Source organism: Chelmon rostratus, chromosome 14, assembly GCF_017976325.1.
Source record: "Chelmon rostratus isolate fCheRos1 chromosome 14, fCheRos1.pri, whole genome shotgun sequence".
Lineage (NCBI taxonomy): Eukaryota > Metazoa > Chordata > Actinopteri > Chaetodontiformes > Chaetodontidae > Chelmon > Chelmon rostratus.
In genome coordinates, this window is record NC_055671.1 from 4,142,210 (window position 1) to 4,170,080 (window position 27,871).

General features: G+C 44.8%; 1 protein-coding gene across 3 annotated transcripts in view; it reads right to left on the minus strand.

Annotated features, from left to right (window-relative positions):
* Positions 1 to 25,093, minus strand: part of fam222ba (family with sequence similarity 222 member Ba) — a 29,652-nt gene extending 4,559 nt beyond the window's left edge. For 2 of the 3 annotated variants that reach the window (XM_041951714.1, XM_041951712.1), the window contains exons 1-2: positions 23,745 to 24,044; positions 4,978 to 5,105 (exon numbers count right to left, since the gene is read on the minus strand). In XM_041951714.1, the coding sequence (XP_041807648.1) occupies positions 4,978 to 5,059 (82 nt within the window). In that variant the 5' untranslated portion in view covers positions 5,060 to 5,105; positions 23,745 to 24,044. Of the gene's footprint in view, positions 1 to 4,977; positions 5,106 to 23,744; positions 24,045 to 24,984 lie in introns of those variants that run through there. The other variant, XM_041951713.1, reaches the window with a different exon arrangement.
* Between the last annotated feature and the right edge of the window lie 2,778 nt (positions 25,094 to 27,871).

Here is a 27,871-nt window from a genome sequence, read left to right on the forward strand (position 1 = left end):
ATGCAGCGTCTTGTTCACAATGTGCCCATTTTCAGGCCGGCGGATGTGATTGCATGTTTCATTTTAACGCACTGCGCTTCATTTCCACTCTTCTTCACAGACACAATAACAGTCAGTGATAATCGTTTCAGAGAATGACAGGCTCTTCTCCCTGCTTTCCTCTGTTTCACTGTCCCCATCACCACAGCCCCGCCAGTCTGACCTACTTACACCGCAGCTTTCGGACTGATGGACATGAGTGGAGCTGATCCGTGGGACGGATCACTGGTCCGACTAGTGACTGAGCTACATTTAATTTACTCTTTCATTTTTTTTGTGGAGGGGACTTCAGTTCAGGTAAAACAGATGCTGTCATTGCAGCACACAGGCTACTCCTCTCTGTCGTTGAGTGAGCAGTAATGTGAAGTGTCTGAATTGCTGGCAGAGGTCTGCGGTTTCATGCGGCCGTGGCCATTATGCTCAGTCCCTCAGCAGACAGGCTGGGCTTGAGGGATGAGGCACAGAGCTGAACTGCAAGCACTGACACGGCGGCACCAACAGTTGTGCCAACTGGCTAATTAATTCCCGCTTTATTTGTGAACAGGAAACAATGGGTAGCGATGTGCAGGGCCGGTATGGGGCAGCACACAGGGGGCTGCTGTGACTAAGTGTTCAGCCTGCTGATGGCAGCCTCATTAATGCAGGGGTCTGGGCCAAGGAACTGGAGCTCGACACCCGCCATCGCTGAGGCCTAATGTCTGTCGCTGAATAAATGCCAGGGTAAGCAAACACAGATAAATGAACACTTACACACCAGCTCACAGACATGCTAAGGATGGACTTCACCTGTCAAACACAGGTAGTGATTAATGACCTTGTTGGCAATGATGTTTCATATAATGACAAAGAGCCAGACTGCATAAATACAAAAGCAGTGTGATTGCTAAGTGTTAACAGACCCAGTTTTCAAGGTATCAGCGGGTTACATTTACTACACAAAATGCAAGATTTCAAACAATAAACTACTCTTTGATAAATGCAACTTGTTTTCTGTCAAGTATTCAAGATATATTTAGAGGCTGTGAGATTCTGGCAGAGCCTCCTTGGTCTGCAACCTCATGTCAGTGCAGCTGTAGAAAGGGTTGTAAGTAGGTGGGAAGAGAGTACCATCAGCTGTTGCAGTGAATAAAACATCGTTCATCATTTCATGGGAATAAGATCTTCTGGATGAAACCAGGATTGTGGACAGCGTAAAAAAGACCACCTTTACTTCAAATTCAACATCATCTTTCCGGGCTTGCTCTGTGTTCAGAGAGGCACAGAGGAGCTGTGTGGGGAAAGAAGCGTACATACTGAGCCAACAAGGAAGGGTGAAGTGGGGGGTCATTAATACAAGCATGAGAGACTGATTGATCAAAACACGCTTAGTTTAGCCCTATTGTCATTAACTGGTGACATAATATCTGAAAATTTGTCTTAATATAGACCAGGCTTTCTTTCACAGAAAATACACAACTGTGGAAATTTTACATAATGAGATGTATAAATTTAACATAATACCTGAATGGAACGATAAAGTAATATAAATATGTGTGCAGGTTGTGATTGTTATTTAGGAAAACTTAACCATGTGCAATCTTAAAGACAGAGGGAAATACAGCTTTCACTTCCTTTCAGATTAAGAAATATAGCAAGGAAAACGGCAACAAGCATGTAACCGTGTACACTGTTATTTCCTTGCCACTGGCACTTGTGTAATGAGTTTTATACTTAAGTTGTAAGACTCAGGCAAGTAGCAAAGAAAGCAATGTCAACGTCTGGAAACTGACCAATCCATTAAATTGGAAAAGGGATTATACATTGTTAACAAAGCTTAGGCAGGCATTTTGGGGTAAAAAAAAAGCAAATCATAATGGAGAGTTTAACAGAACTGCTGTAAAATGTGTAATAAAATTGGTAAATTACTGTTCCCCTAATAGTGGATAAAATCAACCTCTTGCTGTTTACATCTGTTTAAGGATTCTGGCAGATGTTGATTATGTGTCCTAGTAAGCAAGTGCATCTTATTAGCATTTCAACCTTAACCTGAAACCTGGATTAGCTGAAGAGCTTAAAGCATCAAGGGAGGGTTAATGAGGATATGAGTGAAGTTTGTAGGCGGCTGCGAGCATAGCATCTCTCAGATCTCCAGCTAAGCACGTTCCCAGGGAGGGAACGGGGGAAAGAGGCCAGTCGGGCCATGCGTTAATTACCCCGCTGCTAGCTAGCTAGCTGGAACACAAGTGCACAGTCAGCAGGCACTAATTAGGGTTTCTTTTATTCAAACTAGTGTTTTTATTGAACAAGGTTTAAGCAGCAGGGGGCAGGGGCTCATGCTGCTGTAAATTGCAATTTTCACACAAGAGCAGGAAATTAGGTCTGAAGCTTCAGATTCAAATTAGACGTGAATTTGGTTTCCCACACGATGCCACCTCCTTATATTTTTACAGACATTCGAGCGGAGCATCCCATGCTGATGACCTTTGAAAAATGAAAAATATTATAAGGAGAGGATGAGAAGATGGTTGCTTTTGATCTCAATAGGGACTGAGATGTGAAAATCGGCCAAGTGGCCCAGCTGTGCTCACTGTTTGTTCTGCCTGAAAGAACTGAAGACCAAGGGCCACTTCGTGGTACTTGAGTCATCCTGCTTGGAGTATGAGCAGTTTTCTTTGTGACCCACTGTCTCTTTGCGTACCTGATCTATTCCTCTGACAGCCTTTACATTTCACAGCCATCATCTGTTAACAGTCACTCCCTGATGATAAATAGAGCAGCTGCTCTGGCCTTGCCTCTGACAGCAACCTGCGAGCTCATAACTTTAAATGACTCTCCTATGCACAGATTCACCCGCAGGAGAGGTCGCAGAGCACGGCGAGCCTGGTGATCTAGAGTTCTTTGTGAAAATGGAGGGAGGGGAGAGTGTCAAAGACAAGGTTCTGTAACAAGAGACCAGCATTAGAGTGCACTGAGTAGCTAGAAGGAGAGTGCACAAAGATGCAAATAGGAATACAAATTGGAGCTAATTATGTCAGATGTAGAGTTATGCTAACTCTACAGTTATGCTAACTCTACATCTGAGCTTTTTTTCTGTGGGAACTTGTCGGTGTACTAAATAAAGATTTCACCTTTGCAACAACTAGTCTATGAATTTCACTTAAAAGAAGTCAAGTACACCTCTCATGGAGTTAAGCTGTCAAATGATCTTCCTTGCTGGGTGAACGACGGGGCTCTGCAGAGACAACGAGTCCTGTGGACAGCCAGGAGGGAGACGGCAGAGTGTTACTGAGGGCTGAGGGCTGGCTCTGGCTGTGTGTGCCAGAAAACTCGAAACTGCACAGAATGCAGATATGCAGAAGCTGATCTACGGGGCTGGATAGTGGACAGATTTTGTTCTAATTCACTTTTTCCTATGGCACTTTGATAAAAATGATTTTGTCTGAATGAAAAACAGCTCCGCAGCTTTTGATGTAACACTGTGTCTGTTAATGGTACTTTGAAGAGCAGATGAAAAGGAAAAGCATTATGAGAGAATGACGAGGAGAAAAAAAATAGATTGAAATTACACGTCTATGACCGGCCGCGCTGTGAGAAGCACGCTGCATCACCAAGACGGATTGCAGCGTTGGGCAGAAAAACAAACTGAACTCCAGTTGCGCCTCGTGCTCTGATGTGCCTTAGTGTGTCACACAAAGGAAGAGCAGAGAAACAGTGTAGCTGATGGCTGCACCGTGTCACAAACCCGCCTGAGTGAGGCAACAGACGTTGGCACTTAGCAGACTCCCTCACGCTCGCTGATCTCCTGGGGGTTGGCTGATTACTGTGATTCTGAAATTACAGTCTTGATGAGCTGGAGCATTTTACAACAAAAAAAAAATGCTGCAGAAATGGGTCAAGCTGGGGCTGAGTTTCCACTCAGAGAAACCGGCAGGAGGGAAAAGGAGACGTAGACTTTTTATGATCAAATAAATAAAGCTGACCAACTGGATGGCCTGTAATCAATGCTGGGGAAGTGATTGATCATTCGGCTATATCTAAAAGGCTCACTGTGTCACAGACAAAGAGAATGTAAGTACAGCATATGCAAGTGTGACTGTGTGCAGGCATCATCAAGACACATTACAAAATGTGAATGTGCACATTTGAATGTGTCTAAAACAGAAAGACTTACTGTTTCCATTTCCATTCATCAATTAGTCTTACGTTAATCTCCTCCAATCTCACAGGCCAGATCCAGATCCTGCCTCAGCTCTCGCTGCTGACTGCTGACTTCGACTCTCCATTTGTGCTGCTTCCCCTCACTCTGTGAGAGTCCAAGTTTGTCAGCAGTTGAGTTGTGAAATTCAAACACATTGAATTAAGTGGGCCAGCTCTGACTAGACTGCCATTAAACCCGGGGCAGCAGATTGCTTCTTAAATTCGCTCACATTACAAGATCATCAGGGCACAACCACTCAGCCACAATCTGTCTGCCAGTCTGACAGTGACCGACTCTTCCTGATGGTGAAAAGTAGCCAAGATGGTCAAATCTAACGCATGAATGTGGTGACAGCGCTGTAGCACGCACAAAGGACCGCACTCCTGTGGCAGACAGATCTTCAGGAGCGATGAGGGAGGGAGGGAGGGAGGGAGGGAGGGAGGGGGGCAGTTCACTGCTCATCAGCAAATTAATGGCGCAGTTCATCCTAATTTCCCTTGAAGGCAGATCTATGGTCCTGGAGCACGAAGATATTCTCTCATTCTTTCTGGTTTTAACACAAAGCTGCAGAAAAGAACGAGGCCAGGGTTGGCATGGGCATCTGACGTGGGGCGGGCAGCAGGATTGTAACAGCTTGGTTTGTTGTGTGGGATGGTGGTGGTAGTTAATAGTGTGTGTGTGTGTGTGTGTGTGTGTGTGTGTGTGTGTGTGTGTGTGTGTGTGTGTGTGTGCGCGCGCGCGCGTCCGAGATCAGCACTTACATTTCTGAAGTCCAGTGTTCATCTGCGTGTGGGGGAGAAGCTGGAGGGGGAGGTCACCTGGCCCTGGCAGACAGGCCAGCATTTCACACAGACACTAATGCAACATGGGACACACACTTCTCCTCACACTGCAGAGAAAGAGAGAGAGAGAGAGAGAGTTGGAGAGTGAGACGGGGAGAGGTCAGCAGTCAGACATAACTGCAAGGCAGCACATGGTGCGTGGTGATACAGAGGCTGGGTCCAGACTAATAGAACTCTGTGGCCGATCCCCGGAGGCACAGGGCTGAGGGAGACATAGTTACCTTTCAATTAGAAACTGATTCACACCTGGAGCATCAGGTAAGGTGACATTTGATGCCAATAACAACTTCAATTAAACATCAAACAGCTGAAGTAAAACGGGCAGACTGGGCCTGAGGGGCTGGCAGCTTTAAATCGACTCAGTCCCTCCTCCTCCTCGCCCTGCATGTTAGTCAGCTAGTTGGACCCTGCTACCTGCGCTTTACGTCTCCGCCTCCACTAGACCATGGCGGAGGAAATTAATGACTCCTGTAGACTCGAAAAGAACACACTCAAGAGGCCTCGCGCTGACAAGTTAGTGAGTCTTTGATCAATACTGCAGTCCCCCGGACCTCCAAGAGGCCTTTATTTTGGGGACATTAAACAATGGCGCTGGCTCAGGCTGTGGTGAAAAGAAAGGAATAAACTGGGCTACAGCTCCAATAAATGCCTGCCACTTTGTGCAATAACCTGATGTAATAGAGAGGGAGAAAACGTTAGCCATGCTCCACTTGGCTTACTGCTGTATTCAAAACACCACAGATGCTTGCTTAATCAGCACTGAAGAACAGTCAGGGAGCAAATTAAGTCTACAGAGTCCGTGCCCTCCCCTTTTGCTGCGTGGCATCAGAAGAGGGCGGCAAGTGTGCACAGACAAACAGCGTCTATGAGAGAGGCAATTACCCACAAAACAACCTTGGCATGCCTGTCTGCCGCAGGGTGATGGCTTAAAAGTGTCTTCCCCCCTGCAGGGAGAAGAGACAAGTGGAGGAAAGAGTGACAAAGCGAGAGAGAAAGGTGGAAAGAGAGAAAGACGGGTGGCGGGCTTGGGGTGGTGGGGGGGCTGAACTCGCTTTAAAAAGCAGGAGCTCAAAAAGGTCAGGATGACAGCTCATTTAAATCCTCCCAGCGAGAGGAGAAAAAACAAGCCTTAATGAAGCTGCCAAGTTCTACACAGATACCTGAGAGCGTTGCACCTTGGGGTGCTGCAGGGGCAGGGCGGCGGGGGGGAGAAAAGGGGAGAGGGGGAGAGTGGTGGGTGGCAGAGCCGCAGTCTTGAGACAGATCTGAGGATTTGGGGGTGTTGGTGCTGCGTCACCCTTTCTGTTGCCCAGCCTCCCACTCCTCTCATCCTCCTCCCATTCCCCTGCTTTCTGATTTACAGCCTGGACCGCCATATGGCAGCAATCCCTGCCCTCGATTCAGCGTGTCACCATGCATTAACTTTAATTGGCCTGATATGTTATTCTTTTCCCTCTGCCTTGGAAGGATTTTAGGTACATAGCGCCTTGATGTCAGCAGGCAAGATTTCCAGCTCTCTCTCATTTATCAGGGTGCCAAGATTTCACACAAAGATAACAGCAATCTCTTTGACAACAGGAAGGTCTGGGGTGGAGGAAAACTAAATATCAAATACAACTGTGTCTTTGCTAGGGATTTCAAAAGCAGAACAGTAGCGAGAGAGTGAAATGATGTGGGGGGGAAGAAAAAACATACACCAGCAGAAACTGTCAGTTCATTTGTTATAAGAACACACACATCAACACACTACAGGCAAAAAACAGCCAACAGCCCATCAGCCCACCCCCTTCCTGCCTCCCCCACAGCGCCCCTGAATGTCAGAAAGCTGTGCAGTGGGGAGTGCTGCGGCAAAGGTCAGCCTATGGTAATGCCCCAGCTGACACTCTGCTTTGCAGCGCAGAGCAGGAGGAGATGAAACCCAACAGACAGAAGCCTGACGTCTACTGACTCGCGTATCAGCACCACTGCCACAGCGACTTCAAATATACATCACACGCCAAATGCTGGCGCTTTCTACAAAGGCACCCACCCCCACAGAGGCTTTTTCAACACATGGACTATTTGTATCAGGAGCAGGATGACAACACCTGATAGAGTGTCGAGTCCACACCGGGACCGAGCTCACTAAAATTGGAGCTGCCACTCCTCAGGTCGTAATCAGCATGTGACTCAGCGGCTGGCTTCTGCCGAGTCCAAACTGTCCTCTGTGCACCGTGCAGGGGTTTTGGCCTGGTCTGGAATAGGGCTCGACTCTCCAGCCATCCACCCATCCAGGCAAATAGGTGTCTACCCCGACGGCTTAGTAGCCATTGTGATACAGGGACACGGCCCCTCCTGTCCTGAGTGGAAACAGAGTTGCGTCTGTGGAGGCCGAGCAGAGCCAGCTGGGCAGGCCTGTGGAGCAGGGATTGGCTTGGTGGAGTTTAGCCAGGCGTCTCACACTATCAGCCCCGTGCAGACAGACACCACAGGGTTCTCAGAGTATTAGGGGGGGGGGCCCCCGTGACTAGGCAAGTCTCCACCAGCTACTTATAGAACTGTAATAAAAGTGTGCGAATAACTGTGTGGCTTTCATTATAGACAAATAAAGACAAGCAGACAAAGCAGGACTTGAGCAAGTGATGCGCATGGCTTGTGTCATGTGTCAAATTGCTCCCATAAAAGCTGACCTATATTTTCTTCTCATTCCTCATGGGGAAGCAGAAAAAGAAAGGCATCTGAAAGTAAAAAAAAAGTGCAAAGAGGAATAAGGAACAGGAGAGATGCAAGCCATTTAGGAAAATAGACCAGCTGACTACATTTTTGCCATATCTTTTGATCAATATCCTCCTCATCATCTACATTCTGCATGTTACAAATTTGGGAACTGCATCAGGCTGATTACATAGGAAGTCATCCATGAAACCCAGCAGTAACACATGAGGAAAAGCGAGGACTGTGCACTAAAAATAAGATCATTAGAAGAAGACACGTACAGCAAAATTAGCGAAGAGAAACAATGAAGAAAAAAAAAACAAGGTGAGACAGTGTGTTTGGTTGCTGGTTGAATATTAACAGCTTTTCTATACCAATTAAAAGCAAAAGCAATTAGGAGAACCAAGTCACCATGTTGTACATTGCTTGTGCTAACGGCTGAAGGAGAGGAGTGGAGGAGAAAGCAGGCTGCTGTTATTTTAATTGCATGTTTACCCCCAGGTTATGGGTCTGAAATAGAGCCAAGAAAAAAATGTTGCAGTAGAAATTCAATGCAACTTCACTGTGTTGATTCTCTCAGGGACAGAGAAAGTGAAATTACTTTTCTTTGCAAGCTGAGTCTCTGAATAGGAGGTAAAGAAAGAAAAGGAGTAGGAAGAGGAGAACAGCTTTTTACCCTTGAATACCAAGCTAGAGCATTCTGTCAAAAGAAAGGGGAAAAAAGCCTTGGCTCTTAAGCATGTTAGAGGAAGAAATGACACATCAGCGTGGCCTTCAATAGCCCATCAGGCTTTACAAACAACAGAGGTAGAAAATTATTTCTGTTGCTAGCAGAGGGCCATGGGCATGTTAGGCTACGACAGGCTGGTTCACAGTCTCACACAATGGATCCTGATGACTCCGGCACATCCCGAGGCATTTGGAACGGGCCTTTTTCAGTCAGCAGAGACCCCTCATCAACCTGGACTGTTATCTCACACCAAAAGAGAAAGGGTGAGAGAGTGGGAGACGGCCATGATGGCCAGGGTGAAAACGAAGAGAAGACAGCCAACCTAAACCCAAACTCACACACAAATTGAAAGTCTGTAAAATAGTGGTTTCCAAGTTGCGGTGTGACGGGGATAAAACTGTCAAACAAGGAAACTACTGCAGTAGTGTGGGAGAGAGGAAGACAGCTACTTGAAACTACTCTTCTTTAGAGGGAGGGAGGGGTCTGTGAAACAACTGGGAGGCTGTATGAACGCTCAGTAACTAACTGATGAAAAAGTGACAGTTCCCCGAGGTGAGCTGGTGGATATGGAGCAGAGAGAGACAGCATGCCCCCAGAATAATGCATAGTCCATATCTGGATGGGCTAAATCTTTGCATACATGTCAGATACTGAAAGTTGGTTTCATAATAAGAACAAAGGCTCTTAGAGGAGCCGTGTATCATGAATCAATGAAAAGGAAGAACACTTCCAAAGAATGTGGCCTCTTATCAGACTCAGTCTTGTTTTCACATCAGTAGTTTAGAGCTGCCTGGCCTGTTGGATGATCTCCTCACGGTGGAGTGGTCGACAGAAATGGTGGCGAGATGAGGGGATGAGAAGATATCAGGCAGTGAGTGTCCAAGTCCTGGCTATCTTTGCCAGAGCTATGTCATGGCCATTACCCGTCCACCACGTCAGAGCTGCTGGGACAGCCAGCCAAGGTCCATTCTTCAACTTAGGGTCAGTTTCACTAACAGCCACTTAAGCCCACTTGGCTTCCCGAAGAGCTCTACAAATGTGGAAGGTAGAGCTAAGTGTGCTCAGTCATGTCAAGCCTGGCCAAGGTCAGGTGGGCAGACAGAAAGGGCTGGCAGTGCTGCATGCATGGCGTCATGAATGCCAAAATGCCGAGGCCCCTGGCTGTGCCGTTTGACAGACATGTTTACACCTGATAGAAAATGCAGTGTGGATGGCCTGCCAAAACAGAGGGGATCCAAAGTGAGGGGTGCCAGCCTAGTTATTTATTTATCTGCTGCAAATCCATCCAGAGTGCAGCCAGAAGCTGCGCATGCCTCATTGAGGAATAAGCCAGCCTACTCTCAGACATGACAGCTTTAAGCCACTTGAGGGAGGAAAAAAAAAAGATCTGACATGTAGTAAAAGAAAAGCAAAGATCTCATGAAGCAGCTCTAGAGATTGGATTTGATTTACTCACACTCTTAATACATCTCATACTAATTAATTCTTAACACATGAAATTAGTCATATTAATCAGAGGCTGTTTTAAAATCATCCATGACAATGTTCAGAGGCTGGGCCTGTTCTGATTCCAGCGCTACAACTTCACCAGTTTGACTCAGCAGTGGGACTTGGAAGCTACTGTTAACAGAGTCGACAGCCACATGCTAGTGAGCCTGTACCTCAACTAAATGCTAACATCAGCACGCTGACATGCTCACGATAACAATGCAAACTTGCCGCTGTTTAGCAGACTCACCATGTTGACCATCCTAGTTTAGCGTGCTAGCGTGCTAACTTTTGCTAATTAGCACTAAACACAAAGTATAGCTGAGGCTGATGGGAATGTCATTACTTTCGCAGGTGTCTGGTCATAAACCAAAGGAAAATTTCACACGTGATGGGGATAGATGACAAGTTATGGGATCACAATTTGACTTTCTGTACCAAATTTCATGAAATCTATCCAATAGTTTTTGAGACATTTCACCTGAAACCACAAATATGAACCTGTTGGTGGTGCTAGAGGAAAAGTCAGTGACAACCAAAGACCACCAAAGTCAGTAGGAAATCGATCAATTAGATGTTGAAATATTTCACTGTAGGTTTTACCTGCTACTGGTTCTAGATGAAAAGTCAAGGGATCACTAAAGTGTGGGGACCATGAATGTCTGTACAAAATTTAATTGGAACAGTTGTTGAGACATTTCAGCCTGAACCAACATGATGGACCTACTGATGGACCAAAAGCAGAAAAAAGCTTAGTATATGCCACCAGTGGAGAAACACTGAGAAGCACAGGAATGCAAGAAAGCACCATGGAAGAGACTCTTTATCCTCTGGAAGAACCTGAGCCTTCTGGTAACCATCAGATCACACAACCTAGAGATGTCGCTCATACATACGAGAGCAACACTGCTCCTTTCATGTCCACAGCGGTGTTATCGTCACGTATCCCCATATCACACCAGACAACAATGTGCTGAGTCACATGCTGCTGTGTCAGACGCCAGGACTGGGGTCCGGAACAGGACTAGAATGGCATGGTTAGAACAGTAGAGATATACAGATCCCACACTGCCATAAATCTACTATCTGTACTGTTCAGGTATGTGCAGTGATAGAGTCTGTCAGACTACAGGCGGCTGGTTTTTCAAGTTGCTTGGTTGTGTGAATGCTCAGCTAAAAACTGCATAGTTGTGGAACAGGCAAGATGAAGAGTCCTAAACAAACAGATGAGCCTGTGTTGAACTGATCTGTACCAAAGATTTTGTATCTAATATTACATATGAGCTACGTGTTCTGCTCTGTAGGCAAAAACGACAAGAATTTTGTTGAAGAGCTTTCCCAAACTCGTCCAAAATAACACACTGTGGTTAAAAGGGCAATTATGCAATTAGCTTTCGACAGAATTCCTTTCAGATGTGACACTGAAATGGGGCCCAGTTGTCCATCAGAGGTTTAAAAGCAGACTTCTGAGCACGCTGCAACTATCTGACTGTAAGTCAGCCAGCCTTCTCCCCGGTTAGCAGGAAATAACTCAATGTTCTAAGAGCTAAAGCGCGGCAGCATTGTTCCAGCTGGCGGAAAAAGGGGAAATGAAGATGGAGTGGTTTGATTTCATTTGTTAGCAGGTGCATCCATTTTGTGTTCTTCCCCACACCCACCTCGCCGCTCTCAGTCAAAGCGCTTATCAGAAATTGGACACCCCAGTGACAAATTGAGCCTGCGATTAAAGGGAGAAAGAGGAAAGCTTTGTTAAGTGCTGCTGATTGGGATCCCAGGCTGCCCTCACACATCAGAGGTGTGTGTGTGTGAGCGTGTGTGTGTGTGTGTGTGTGCATGTATGCTTGGTACAGAGCCAATAGCAGAGCTGACAACACCACCACCTCTTCTCCCATTTTCCCCTCTCTCCAGGTGTTCCCACGGCTTACATTTCTGCTCAGAGTACTCAGCAAACAAGACCAAATCAATGCAGCTGTTCCCCCATCGCTCTCCATCTCACACACACGCATGTATGTTCATGCATAGGAAACTACACAGGCAAACATTCATATACACCAGTGACTTTCCTCCACAGGAATAATGACCTCCTCTAGTATTTCCAGTGTCTTCTCATTGACACGTACGCTGTGTTTAACAAAAAAAAAAACAAAAACGTTAAGTCTCTGTGCGTTTGTGCCACCCAGACCCATATTATTGACCCAGCATTAACCAGCCCTGGCCTGTTAGTGAGCGCAGCCAGGGTGATTTAAGAGGGGGGTCAGAGCAGCTCTGCCAGGCAGAACTGTGCAAACGCTGACTCTCACAAATCATCCTAAAAGGGCTTAACGCACAAAAACAGCTTCCAGTGTTACACAGGCCTGCTGTGAGAGATTTATCCACTGTGCCATTATACTAACTGGCCTCTCTCCCATATGAGCTGTATACATACAGCACCAATTCACACACACATCAAGAAAAAGCCCTAATTAGACTTATGCCTGGTCCAACTCTGCAGGAGCACTCACTCAAAAACAATTCAACCTTTTTACTATTCTGCATTAAAAACATAATCTTGGTAACCATTAGTCTTTTTATTTTTTGCTGACACGTTGCTCACATGCTGTTGGTTTAAACGCCTTAAAGTCTTAACTTTGACTTGTGAGAAAATGAAAACATGAGCAGTGTCTACATCTGTAAAAATGCCAGCAATTTTAAACCTGCAGTGTCTCCCCCCTAAGGCAGCGGGAGTAATTACACAACGCCACTGATGCATAGGCTCTCCACCATACTTTAGTCGCTGTAGCCTATTCCGTCGCTACGGTTGCTCCTCCCTTCAGCTCTGGCAATCTGGCCAATCAAAGCTGGTTGAGGTAAAACTACCGCTGTAGCAGTGTGGGACTGTCGATACCAGATTTAAAAACTCCGGTATGCTGTGAAATACATGATGATTTTCCTGGCGATGATGAGGCCTAATCAGCATTGTGTGAACTCGTTTGGCGAAGGCTTGGATGGAACGCACCGTCATTTGTATGTAAAGTCCTGCACTCCAGCTTTAAGAATCTAGATGCTGTAATAACTGTAGGCCACTCAATCATTTATGAACACTGACATCCAAAAGAATTTTAGTAAAACAGAGCTTCATCTTGAAAGTGCTGTATTTCATATCCACTTTAATTTGTTATTGTTAGTTTCTAAAGCTGGTGCATAATCCTTCAGAATTTATGGCAGCTCTTTTTGAGGCATATTATTAGTACGAGTGGATTACTGCGATACAGTTATGGTGGATTTTCACAGAACTGAAGCGATGAACAGAACTGGTGAAAATATTCTGCTGCATTGAGAAGTGCAGCCACACGAGTCAAAAACAAACGTCTAAATGCCGATTCCAAACCCTGCTGTGTACATATTCGATAAAAGCTGACCCGTCTCCATCCTGTGTCTATGGAAGGCTGGTAAGGTCAGCCGCCTCCATGGCAGCTCTGACATTCAGTCTGGCCTCCAGCGAGACCAAACGAGTCCCTCTCGCATCTACAGAGCGGCAAAAGAATAAAAGAGATCTTTCTCCACCGAACAGGGTTGTGTGAGACGTGTTCCTTTTGCCCCTGGCGACACACAAGACATTTGCGGTCTATCCTTCATCTTCTGTGTATATGTGAGAGCCTCACTGCCCCCAGTTCTTTCCCCAGCAGACATCGACTTAGGGCGCCGAGCAGCCAGCTGGTGACTCTGTGGAGAGCCAGGCAAACACAGGCCCGGCATGGCAAACATCTCACCTCTGTGTCTGCATGGGAACATCTGGCCCTCCCAGGCTTGCAGGGCCCTCCGTCTGTCTGCCTGTCTGACTGTGAGCCCACACATATTGTTGGTGTGTACTGGTGTTGTCATGGCACCAGAATTTTCACTCCTACATGGGTACCGGCTTAATATACAAAAACAAATCATCACAATACCAAAGCAAACAAGCCAAATGTCACATAAAAATAACAACACCATTTTATGACCATTATGAAATTACTGATGGAGCTTTTTGAGCATCTTTAGCACAACAGCGGATATGTTGGGAAGTCTAAGTGAGAAAATCTACAAGCTAAAATGTTCTATATCTTGCACCTGACCCCAGTTTTGTCAAGCAGTTTAGACAGATTGAGATTATATTCAGAATTTCACTACGGCCACATACTGAACCTCAATACTTATTGGTATAGACTAAAACGTATTTATTGTGCAGGAGAGGAGCAAAACTTGTCAATTACCAAAAAGTAGAATGAAATGGTCCGATTTGTTATCCTGGAAACTGATTGATCCCTGATTTTAAGCAAAATGTTGCCACTGATAGACTGGAAATTGATTTGGGAAGGTTAGTGTACAGCTGTTCATGTTTCAGCAAAATGTAAAATTATTCAGGAAAAAAGGGAATTTTACAGAAATTTTCTCAAAAGAGGGGATGAAAAGTTTTTTGTTCCTGTATCGATACTGGAGCTCGTTTATTGTATTGCCTCAGACAGACTGAAAAAAATTTCAAACAATACCCTCTCAACTGGCCGAAGTATCACTGCTAAAATCTTTAACAAACTAATTTCGTACTCACACTGTGTGTGGCTAGTCCTGGACGCATTAAGCTTAAATCAAAATATTCAATCTCTTCTTCTCGCCTGTACCAGTGAGATAGTCATATGAGTAATAGAGTTGGCCCAGATGATAAAAACTCTTCTCCTATCGTTCTCTCTCTTGCTTTCTTGCATCATGCCCGCTCATACAGATCTCCTGCGGCCGTCCAATGATTCAAGACTGATGAGGCATGCTCAAAGGTCTATGCCATTGAGCACAGCATTAATGCACCCAGCAGCAAATTTTTTGCCATCGACCCCCGTTCCCTGCAATAAGGACAGAGCCATCAATCAGGCAGAGATAGCCGACACCAGACACGGGCTGATGAAGTAGGGGACTTTGGAACTAATGACAAATGGATCTCTCAGATATGGTCACAGTATACTATGACAGTCCGCTGAGAACACTTGACCTTTAGCAATATCCTGAGCCACTTCTTGCCAACACTGTGCAATGCAAAAATGGAGAATATGCAAACTGCTGTTGCAGTTAAGAAAGTGGTTATTGTGTGAGAACTCCTGGGTCCAGATGAGAGTTCAGCCCTGTCACTCTCAGAGCTGCTTCTGACCGACCCAGCCCCCCCTCTTTTCTCACACCAAAGCTCTGGGAGTGACCTTCAGGAGGCCTGCTAGTCCTGCTAATTGGGGTCTCTACAGAGGACAGCAATATCCCCCCCCCACACACACACACTGACACACTGCACCGGAGGAGTGACTGGGACAGAGGGAGGGAGAGACAGCAGACCACAAAATCAAAATGTAAACATACATTAACAAAATATAATCTTCTGATATGAAAATATCTCATGATTCTCCATGAGAAAGGAAATCACATGTTGTTTACAGCAGACTGTGTAACAAGAGACTGTATAACTGGAACCATCTGCTCTCAGAGGAAAACAGTTATGAAGAAAGCTATCATTGTCAATTTAGAAAAGATAACATTTGACAATATTAAGAAATACTATGTGATCAAAATGATCGATGAAGATAAATTCTTAATATTATTACTATAATATTGAACGTGCCTCACCGCAGTTACAAATGTGGCTGTAACACTGACAGTTATTTTCATCATTGATTAATCTGCTGATTTCTGTCTTAATTAAGCGACTGTTATTGTCATCAGAAAAAAAATGTACATGGCAAGTTCCCAAAGCCGTAGGTGATAGGTCATCGTATAACTTTTTCGCCCAAACAACAGTCCAATCCAAATAAACTCAGCACTACCAAATAAGAGAAGCAGAAATCTTTCACAGCTGAGAAGCTGCAACCAGGTCATTTTTGGTATCTGTAATTTAATGGGCATGGATTAAAACAGTGGCAGAAGACAGTAGTAAAACATACAAAACAAATAACTCTGAACTTCATTAGTGAGTGAACACCAATAGAAAATAATAAAGTAAAACAAGGGAAAAATATGATGACATTTGTACAAAATTCCACCACAATGTGGCTAACAAAACTTGGTACTTTTTTAGGGTATAGACCAAATTACATGAGTACTACCAGGTACCAATTTATGTTTAATCAATCGGTGCAAGGCTGGCCAGGGCAGCACATCTAACCTGAGGAAACACCTGGTCAAATATACAGAAAGCTGAAGAGCATGCCATGTTTGATAGCCTGAAAGCCAAGTTCCCCACAGTGGCCGCAGTCTGTAGCTGTAGACTACATTGAACCCTCCATGGACAACGAAACTTTAAGTGAGGCATCAACAACTTCATTGATATCTTCAGGTAATTGATTAGCAACCTTGATAAGTTTTTGTTGGAGGTAACTGGCCTTTTTTCACTGTGATGTTAGCTTAGCATATTTACAAACCTTGGCCAACAATCAGCCACTGGCTGCTTCTGAAATTCCTTACCAACATGGTATTTTCATGAATTTCAGGTACCAGTACCGGTATCGGTTCAACTGTGAACGATACAAGCAGGCAGGTCAATATTATCTGTGGGCCAACAGGGTGGGTGCTCTGCTCTCAAGAGCATGGAGGAGACTATGACACAAGTAATTTAGAGCAGACTCAGCCTGGCTGCAGCTGTGCACTCAGCTTGCCAACACATCATCATACGGCTTCTTCCTATCAGATCAGCACTCAGAATAAAAGGGGAATAAAATGTACAGGAAGTCACACTGTAAAAACAAGATACCAAGAGCCTTTATGTTAGGAAAGAGTCACTGAATTGTTTTTTTAAGAATGCATTTTAAGGGGAAAAGACACACTTTTCTGAAGGAATTAAAGGACATACAGTGAACGTGGTAACCATTTTAAAGTAGGTTTGTGATAGATCCAGTGAATGAGACTTTGAGCAAGGATGGCCATGAATAGAAAGGTCTGCATTTAATTTGCTAATCCATCATTCCAATTGTACTCGGTAACAAAGGGAGAGGAGAGTGGTGGGGCATTCAGAGGCAATGGAGCATGCTGAGGGGTGCGTGTGTGGTTCTCCATGGAGCCACAGAGGCTGTGGCCCTTGGCCCTAAAAGCCCGGCCAGCGCTGGGGAGAATGGGATCTGATGAGCTCAACGCAGGCAAGACTAATCCCTTCATGTCCAAAGAATTGTTTAACTATGTTTGACTGATTAACCCAAACCCCTCGATTCCACTTACAATCTATTTGTTCAATCAAGTCTCCTGCACTCATCGTGCTGCAGTGTGTGGGTGGTGATGGAGAAAAAGAAAGAGCGAAAGAATGAGAAAGAGAGAGAGACAAAGGGGGCTGCAAAACAATCCTTTTGGAGGAAGCACAGCAGAAGCAGAAGTCAAAAGGACAGCTTTTTTGTTCTACTTGCAATTCTCCAAATGCACATAGCACATGAGTTCCTGCAGACCAGCTGTTGCTAACATTCAAAGGTCAGAGAACTCTTGCCTTGAGAGATTTCAAGTAGAAAGTCAGCCATGGTGTGTTAGCATACCACACTGACATACTGCTTTTTACCAGCTTCTTGGGAAAAGGAAATTTAAAGGCACTCTCCCCTGCGTGGAAAAGAGGTTGCCAGGAAGATTAACCCAGCTTCCTTTTATAGCCTCTGACAAGAGGTTAAATCACACATTACACCGCCTGAAATGTCTGCTAGTAATTAGATCAAGAATATTACTCTCTTCTTCCCCTTGCAGACTGCAGCTGATCAAAGCCTAATGATGGTGTCAGTGCCATTGGCAGTGCTGGCTGGGTAAATCTCCCCATCGGGATGGCAATCTGTCAGGGCCGCAAGCCCTGCTAAACAGCACAGGACATGAGTACAATGGTGCTTGACACAAAGTAGACTAAATGAACCATATCTTTTAGCAACAAGCTATCCATCAGCAGCGCACCATTAAAACTTGCAGTAATGACTATACGTCTCTTTGTTTTGAGTCTACGACTGCGTGTTTATATGTACACAGTCAGCTGAGAGGTATACAGAGAGAGAGATGCTGGTGACATCTGTGAGTTTTATCCCAATAACAGTGAAACCCACCACCAGCGTATCTGCTGTCTTTCCATGCCAGAGCAGATCTAAGCAGCACCTGGTCCCTTGATGGGGTGAGGGGGCTACTGGCTATTAATTACAGAAAGTCGACACGCAGCGCAGGCAAACCCTCGCAATGAGACCCTGGGACGTCAGATACACAGCAAGACGAATGCTTCTCTGTCACACAGCAACATGACCTGCCTCAGGACTCTTTACACACGAGTACTTTCAAGTATGCCTTTTAAATTGTGGCCCACCCTTCTTCCTCTGCCCCCACCCAGTCTCCCTCTCTATCTCAATCACATTCTGCGGATGTTACACCACTTCAGGGGATATTTTCTGACTAATGCAAAATGGTTGTGCAGTAGCATGATAAAAGTTGACATTTTCCTTTTCTAATTCAATGCTTCCTTTGTAAACAACCTCGCCTTTTTATATGTGCACATGCACACACACACGCGCGCGCGCGCACACACACACAGGCTGCATATACATCAGACATAATGGTCAATTTCATTATTTGCTCTCCAACTCAACAGCCACAAACAAAAGGGGGAAATGGCAGGAGATATGCCAATCATTTATCGTTGAAAGATGTCTGACAAAAGAGGCCTTAAAAACCTGACAGCTTTTCTGTTCCACTTCAGTCCCCTGCACAACCAGCTCCTTAAAAAGGGGCCCCAGACAACAGACTCCGGCAAGAGCTCTGACCCCAATCTTAACCCCATACAGGTGGCACAGTGTTAACACAGGAAGCAAGAGCACTATTCACAGGATGCAGGGAGAAAACGTTGTTGTCAACCAAAGACCTGCACTCAGAGATCATTTAGACAGAGACAGCTCAATGCCAGTAAAGTGTATTCTAACGTGCTGAAAAGCAAATCCCCTTGAACACATTAATGGTAAAGACTCGTTCTCAGTGTAGGCTAAAAGCATCTGGTTAAGGGGGGTTTCAGAGTCACAATGTTACAGAATACTCCACAGCCAAGTAGCAACACTGAATTGCACTGTGAAGGCTGTTTATCTTAAAGTGTCAGAAATGTAATGCTTGAAGTTTAAATAGCAAGTTTTAAACCTGTTCATGATAAAGAAAAAAATGGACGTGCTCCTATTGTGTGACCGACAGTCTTCATAATAAAAAACCTCAACGCACAAGAACGGTAATGTCAAGTGCGGTCTTCTAGATCAGGAGAATAAAGCCACTCCTGTCCGACCGCTGTTCGGTTGAGACCAACTACAGAGCTGAACTATGAACTGTGATTACAGCCAACATCCCCCAGCAGAGCGACAACTGCATCTCTGCACATTCCAGGAAACACAGTCAGCTGAAGACAGCAAATACACCAGAGAGGAGGAGACATAAACAACGTAAGCTAGTTTGAGAGCTGCACCGATGTTTACTGTCTCACTAAGTGCATTTCATCCCCACTGCTTTCACAGCAGCAGCGGTATTTCAGCATGCAGTACAGAGGGGCTGCTGATGCCACAGGTCTGTGTACAGAGGGCTCAGTCACAGGCTGGAGAGACTGTTTGGACAATGTAGGTGTCAGACACACTGCCTGTCTGGAATAACGATTCAGTTCGGCCGCTGCAAAACATCGTCTGGTTCCTTTATAGCGGAGGTTTAATAAAAAACTAACTTGGCTGTTTTTGGAGTGTAACTGTTGAAAAGCGAAGAGGAATTTCTGCATTGTTTGACTTGGTACATTGCTATCAGGGAGAAAGGTCTGCATTTGCTTCAAACGGGCACTGAATGACATGCCAGAGATTAGCCTCTGAAGGTCACAGTCTTAGCCTATCCTTTCAGCCGCTTTTCACAACACAACCCCAGGCCCTTTTGAACAACAGGAAGAATGTCATCTGGTTACTTTTCAAGGCACGGAGATACCATTCACTGTGGCCAACAATGGCTGCAAACAGGGACCAGAGGGTTAGGAGGTTATAAAGGGCCCCATTCTAAGCGCCGCTCGATCTCCAGTACACTGCACGCACAAAGAAAAAACACACCCACACACTGAGGCCTGGAGAAGTGGTGCAACCGATGATAAACTGAGAAGGGTCATGGCAAAGTGCCGTGCACTGACCGCTCTCCTCAGCGGCGCTCTCAGCTCAGCCTCCGTCCCTCCCCAGCACAGCTCTTCACACCCAGACCAAGCCGCCGATCCTCGGCTGCTTAGTTAGGCTTTCAGACACACTCACTGCTTTGTCATTTTGGAGAAGATAACTATGACGCCGTAAACTCTATCCTTCAGGTTACTGTATCTTGCCAAAGGTTACCAAGAGCAAAAAACACAGCTTTTTATTACTAAATTCACATAGCTCCTCTCTTGGAGACTGAGATATTATTAATATCAGTGTATTCTCACTGCAGGAGAGAATGTAAGATAACTACATGTACAGTTAAACAAGAATTATGAAATGCAACCATTTTTTATCACAGAAATCCCAGTAAACAACAGCAGCATTCCTCTGAAAAAACTATACCCCATGTTCAAAAACAAGATATCTGCTATTATTCAGGTTTTAAGGCTTGTCCCAAAAAGACTCTTAGACTACAGCCAGAGCTGAAATCCTTCACCAATTTAGTCTCTAATGAACCCTCTGAAATATTAAAAATAAAGCCCAATTAGCCGACAGCATTTTACATCTCCTCCCCCTATAATCCTCTGGTAGCTTAGCCTTATCTAATGTCTGTGCCAACTATGACACTTTGAGCTCCCTTTCCCTCTATCCCCTCCACTTGATATCCCCTCCAGCTTTGCTGCTGCTTTGTTGTGGCATTCTTTCTGACCCCACAGATCAGGTCAGAGTCTGAGCCTCTCTGGTCGTGTCTAATGATGCCCTGATATGTTCAGTTGGCGTCGCCATTGGAAAACTGCAGCAATAACCACGGACATGCTAATGGCATCTATTAGGATAACTTAAGAGTGATATGGGACCTGCCTGGTAACCTCTTATTACACAGGGCTTGGTATTGGGGGTGGAGAGTGTCAGTGGAGGGTCAGTGATCCGGCTGAGACGGCCTTATCTTGTGCCATAAACAGATAACAGTATCTGCCCTGCTCCTCTGCTGTTCCTGTGAGATGGAGGTGGATAAACAACCCTGTCGTCTCCAACATACTTGATCAGACAGATGCTTGTCCTAAACCAAACCTTGTTCCTCCTGCTGCTACGACTGCTGTTTTTGCTGTGAATGTCACCTGGCAGCTTAGATTTTTCTCCCCGATTGCCCTCAAGCTGAAGACACAACAATTTCAGAAAGTCCTTTGGTCTTCGTGTTAGTGACGTCAGGTTGCAGCACTCCTTGGCTTAAGGCTCTGGGTTTGCTGATCACAAAAACTACCCGGCAAGAGCAGTGCTTTTTGTCCTAATTGGACCTGCCGGCTAACATGCAAATACATGCAAAAAAGAGTCATGAAGAACACAAAAATGTTGCAAGAAAGAAAGTGTATCTTCAAATCAGGCCCATCGCCTGCAGTCGTTTGGCACATCACAAAACAAACCCATGTGAACCAAACTAAATACCATGTAACAGCTGACCCGCAGCCTGAGCCCTGCAGGTCAGTCCCTTGTTCTCAGAGGCATCCAGAAGTTGCCCATGATGTCCTAAACACCTGATCTGGATGTATCATGTGGCCACAGTTCTTTACTCAACAGCCTGACCTGCGTTCGACCCTCACACTAGGTCTCCTGATTTTGCTGGCTCACACAGAGGCTACCAAACATCTGCTCCCTGTCTGAGACCAGACTCATACAGCTGAGAGGACATTGAGTGGGCCTGGAGAATGTCTCTCCAAGAAGTGGGTGGCTGAGTGGGAGAGTGTGGGCTGACAGCTGCCCTGGTGACTGGAGAACTGAAAGGTGGAGCCTTCTGGCAGGTCACTGGTACCTGGGAAATCTCTGCCCTGCTGTCTGGGACGGGGGGGGGCAGCCTCATTTAGCAAATGGATGATATTCAACAAATGGTGCTCATCTGAAACACCCAGGGTGAGGAAAATAAAAATCTGCTATGCACATAAAACTCACAGACAACACCTGCAAGAGATTTAACATACACAGGCCCCCGCTGGAATATGAAAGGGACAAATGTATTGCTTTGGTAAGAGCGTACGGTTACACATTTCTAATTCAAGTACCGTCTCTAAAATGCTACATCAAATGACTGGCTTTGAATAAACCAAAATGAGCGTCAGCCAAGTGGCTCATTCCAGCACAGAAAATCGTTGCATCGAAAATATGCTGGTTAGTCGAGCCATTTCACAGTCAACAATCACAGAATCAGGACTGTTACTAATCAATGTATTTTAATGAGCTCCCTGTGAATCCCAACAACAGCTGAAACATAAAAGCCGCTCAAGTTCTCTGGTTCAGTCTTTGTACCTTGTGATCTGTTATTCATAGTCTTGCTCTGAAGTCTCTAAGAAATAAAGCAGAGCTTTGATGTTATCCTCTTATTACTGCTGTCTGAGACAAGCCTAATGTTGGGAATCAGATTGTTTGGCTGTCACGTGGAGAACCCTCTGCAACAGAAAACATCCGGGATCCAGGGTAAGGTGCTCACTCACCAACATCGGCTCGTTTTGCTTACAAGAAGAAAGTTCGGTACAGTGAGGTTAGTATCTGGAAAACTGCGTGGGTGTTCATATCACATTCACACTGTACTCTGCTCACTACTTTAAAGCTTCCACTCATGTACGCTTAAATATGTAAGTGTGTACGTCCTCTTCAATATGTATTTTTTAGTAGTTTAACCTCGTCGGCAGGCAACTGTAGACTGAGAGGCCAGAGCAGCCGAGATGCTACACAAGTATTTTAGAGGAAATTACCCTCCTCTGCCCACAATGTAAATCAATATGTTCCAATATATTTGTCAGTGGTTGGCTGAAAAAACCAATGCAGACTTGCTTTCCTGTCAGCTTGCCCTCAGCAAAGACTCCGGGTTTGCGGTGACAGGTCAAAGAGTCAGCACATGACTCATGGGCAGAGGAAGAGAGGCACGCTGAAAAGCCACGCAGAGATCTAATTAACACATGCATTCAAGTGCTATTTCAATTTAGCGGAACGCTGTAATTTTCTAGTAATGCTGACCAGCATGGCATGAACTAATGAACCAGGTGCTCCTGACATTCAGGCTTATCTGCCGCCGTCATAAGTGAGCGCAAACACACAAATCATTTTCAGACTTCAATGGAAGCGAATATTCAAGTGCATGCGCAGTCAAACATGTGTTGTTATCCTTTGCACAATATCTTACAGTAACTTTGGAGCATTTTACTCTCGTTCTTCTAGGTATGTCAAATTGCTGTCATTAGAGGTGAACTGCATTTCACAGATGGGGAGAGGCCTTACAGTCATTTGTTTCTAAGACCTAATTAATCTTCATTGTGCTGGGAAACATAGCACCCCAATGCAAAAAGGGTTCCTTCGACACGATAATTGCAGAGAGTCTAGGGGCCCGAGTTTCCCAGACGACAAGGTCTGAAATTTAATTATCTGCTCTTTGGAAAATGTAGGGGAGGAAAGCTACATTGCAAAACTGCACTTTTGAGCAAGTAATGTCAGGCTCATGTTAGAGTAAGCACTGGGTATCGCTGAGCACATCCTCCCTGCTGTCATAAACCAAACAGTCTCACCATTGTTATGGTAAAGGTAAGATCATGGTTCTTCACGCGCATGCAAATGCACACAAAACAGCTTTTACCTCATGACAAGTCATAGTTTTATCACCTTACCATGTGCAGAGTGAACCCGATCACTTCCATAGTCCAGTCAGTCAGTCACACAAGTGTCGCTTTACCCTGCTGTGTGTTTCTTAATCATGTCCGTCAAGCTCCATGACATTAGAGAGCGACTACAACAATAAAACCAGACTCAGAGCAGCCACAGACAGCACGGACCGGCTGTGGCAACATTAACATTCCGCCGTGCAAAGACCGGGCTGAAGGGGGAGAAACATCGATAGGATCCCATTAGTTAAGTGTGCCCTTAGGATCGCCGAAATCTGATCAGAGCTGGACCGCCTCCTTCCAGACACCAACCATCTAGACGTTGTGGCAAAAAAAAGAGAAAGAAAAGCTGCTCTCCTCCTCTGAAACTACTCCTCCTGCACTCCTCCTCCACCTCCTCAGCGGTCGAGGTTGTGCGGCAGGATCAGGATGAGCCCGGTGACGTCAACCTTTTGTTATCACCTTTAACACTTGCCTTTGCAGGTGGAAACACTTTCCCTCTGTCGGTTTACCGAGAGGCGCTATTTGCAGACACGTCGGCGAGCCGGGAGCGTCCACAACATCTGTATCACGGCTGAAGACGACTTCACCCTAAACGTGGATCCGTGCACGCACGTCCTAATGAGCATATCGGATAGTAGCAGTGGGAGACAACTCGGTGACAGCTCGAGCATACTTTGAAAGCTCTGAATAGCACAGATAACCACACTTCCAACTTCCACCACAGCTGGTTTCTTCCAGGAAGGGAACTTATCATTTCTCCTGAGAGGTGGCACAAAACTGTCTGCATCACGTTAATGGAAATCCTAAAGGTGAACATGTACTCCTGATGATGATTTGGCAGGAGCTCCACTTAATCCTCACTGGTCACACTGCGAACTAGCTAACCAGCCCAACAACACAAGCCCAGTTTCATTCACTTAACGCCAGGTCTGAACAACAATTTATGACTCCTTTGGTACCTGAATAAAATATGTTCGGCTCATACATGACAGCTGAGCCGTAAGGGTTTACAGTAGACAGACAGACAATACAGGGGAGCAGCACAGCAGCAGTAAAATGCATGCTGCCAGTCAGTGTGCCAGCTGACTGCCCAGGCTCCGGGCTAGCTAACCTAGCCAGTCAGTCTGAAACACACACAGTCCCATTGTTGCCTTCTCAGGCTTTCCTAATATTAATGCCACAATTTGAGAGGATGTCACACAGTACCGGGCAGCAGGCGTGTTATTAAGATACAACTACTTACTCTCCGTTTATCTCTGCGAAAGGCATCGTTTAGTACGTCGCCATGGTTTAAAACGGACAGATTTTCTCCCGTTGCCCTGCGCTGCCGAATCACTGCTGCTGCTGCTGTCTGCGGCAGCAACTTCCGGCGCATGCGCAGTGACTGGGACCGTTCCAGACGGCGCTGTGCGCTGCGCAGGACAACCGAGTGGTTTAAAGGTACAGTCAGCGTGAAATTCAATTGGACGGCTTCATATTTATCTTGTTTGCCAACTGGCAGGTGAAATTACTGATAAAACACAAACTAGATGTCGGTGTTTAATCATTGTACCAGCTGTATAATGTAAAAATACATTTAGAACTGTCCACTACTGTCTGTCATCATTGGCCAATAGTATAGATATTAGAATTTTGACCATTTCTATGTAAACTACTCGTTATAATAATAGTTTGATGGGGTGTTGTGTTGCACAATTAGCTTCGAATGTAATGTGACCAGTGGTGGAAAGTAAATACGTATAATTAGTTCAATACTGTAAATAAGTGCAGTTCATTTTGAGGCACTTAAATTTCTTTTTAGTTTTACTTCTAAGATAAGCTATATTAATCCGCTGCAGGTGAAAATTCGGGTGTTACTGGCAGCAGGCAATAGTAGCAGGAATATTAAGAGAATTTAAAAAATACAGAATAAAACTATATATATATATATATATATATATATATATATATATACATGTACATTTTAAGCAAAAGAACTGTAAAAAATACATTGTCAATGCAAAATATTTGAGGAGCATTGCACAAGGTTTTGAGAAAATTGCACATGGATTTTGAAAAAAAAAAACACATGTAAATTCACCAATAGTAATAATGAATAATAATAATAACAATACCATGATATAGTATATACATCTTTGGGTGATGAGTACTTTTAATTTTGGTACATTCAGTACATTTTGCCAACAATACTTCCATACTTTTAGTTCAGCAAAATTGAATGCAGGTCCTGTATGTGTAAGTCAGTATATACACATTGTGGTATTGTTAGAACCTGAATACTTCTTCAACAACTAAATATGACTGTGAATTAAAGTTGACTCACCCAAAACCTAGGATATATTCTCCAATTTCTGTTTAATAACCAATAATTGTCCAGATAATGGGATCAATCACTGTACCACTGAGTTCCCCTCAGGATTCACAAACAGGTGCACAGAAGAGGGAACCCAATCAGCCCAACGTTTGAGGATGAGTGTGTGGTGAATTTTTGGCTTGTAATTAAGTAATGATGTAGCATTTGAATTATTAAGCACAAACAGGCTTAAGGAAAAAACAACTAACAGTGTCTTATAATGGTACAGGGCACCACAAGCAGAGCAGCTTCAGTGCTCCTCAAGAGGATTGACTGATGTCCATTATCTAACCTTTTGCTCTAAAATTTCCCATAGGTGCTCAGTTAGGTTGAGATCTGGTGCATGTCATTTTCACACTCATCATGCTATTCAGTGAGTCAGTAGGCACTGTATGGAATCAACTTTATCTATTTCAGGTCTTCTGATAAAGGTCACCTGTCTGTATGTTTTGAGCAGCAAGCCAGATGTTGGCCATACATCACAACATGAAACCTAAATCACTTAAATGATGATCCCCATTGTGCTGGGGTGATATGATTTTTTTTAAATCCAGGTGAACAGACTCAAGTTCCCAGACTGGGAAAAAGAAGCCACCAAACCTGTTGTGAGGATGTCGCAAATCTCTAACACACTCATTGAATAACAATGGTCTGTATCTTTTGCATCAACATCTTCTCTTCACTGTCCAAAAACAACAGCTGATTCATGCATTTTATTGGCCCAAATGTGAGACTCATCTGGTACACTGGCACATAATTTGCCTTGAGCCGTATTACCCTTGCATTTTGCATCATTGAGCTTTTCATATATTGTATTATGAATCTTGTTGTGGAAGACAAAAGTCAGTGAGAGGACTCCACGGTCAATAGTGTCACATGCTTTGTGATTTGATGAAAGGTTCTATTTGTGTAGCCTGATGTGTATAGCTCCCTAATCAAAGACTTATATTTCTGTGACAACTAAAATAAATTACTCTATTACACCCGCCCACCTGCCCTCTCCACAGTATTGATACCATTTTATTACCAGAGAGAGACAGATGGACAACACAGGAGATTGTGGCAAGTTACGGGAATGCTGGAGAATGTGTGCTCGTGGCCGTGTAATGTCATGTCAGGTTAGAACCTGCGCAAAAGTAATCAAATACGATGATTAGACAGAAAATTACACAAGTTCAACTCCACAAACAATTCTGATACAAAGCATTGTGAGGAATAACCCCACAGCCTGGGTTCCAGTATGGACAGGGCTTATTACAATACTCTAGCCAATTTAGGCCTGCAAGCTTCACTTCCCCCATCAGCAAGTGAAAGAGGGGAGAATTTGGTCTGAAAGCCCAATCACACACAGCGCTCTGAGTTCAGCAGGTGGGGAAGTAGCAGCAGCAGGCTCCATCAGGCAATAATACAAAGTTAATGATGCAGAATGGTGTCTTTCTCCATACCAAAGAAGACATCAATACAGGATGTTTAAGAACGCTGTTCCTAATTACGCTTTTTAAATTCACCACTGACGTGATTGATGATTTCAAAGAGAGGCATTATTGATCCACTTCACAGACAAGTCACATCGATTGCAAGTCTAGAATGAATAAAAGTTTTTTTTTCCCCTTTATCTCCCCCACTGCGAGAGAGATTGTACAATCAGAGCATCAGTGTGACCTATATGGGTAGTTTGGGAGCTAAATCACCTCTTTTAAAAAGCAGTCTGAGCAAGGACGTTTGGAGGAGCGACCGCTGAATCAAGGGACCTTAGAGGACCTTCAGGGCGTCACGT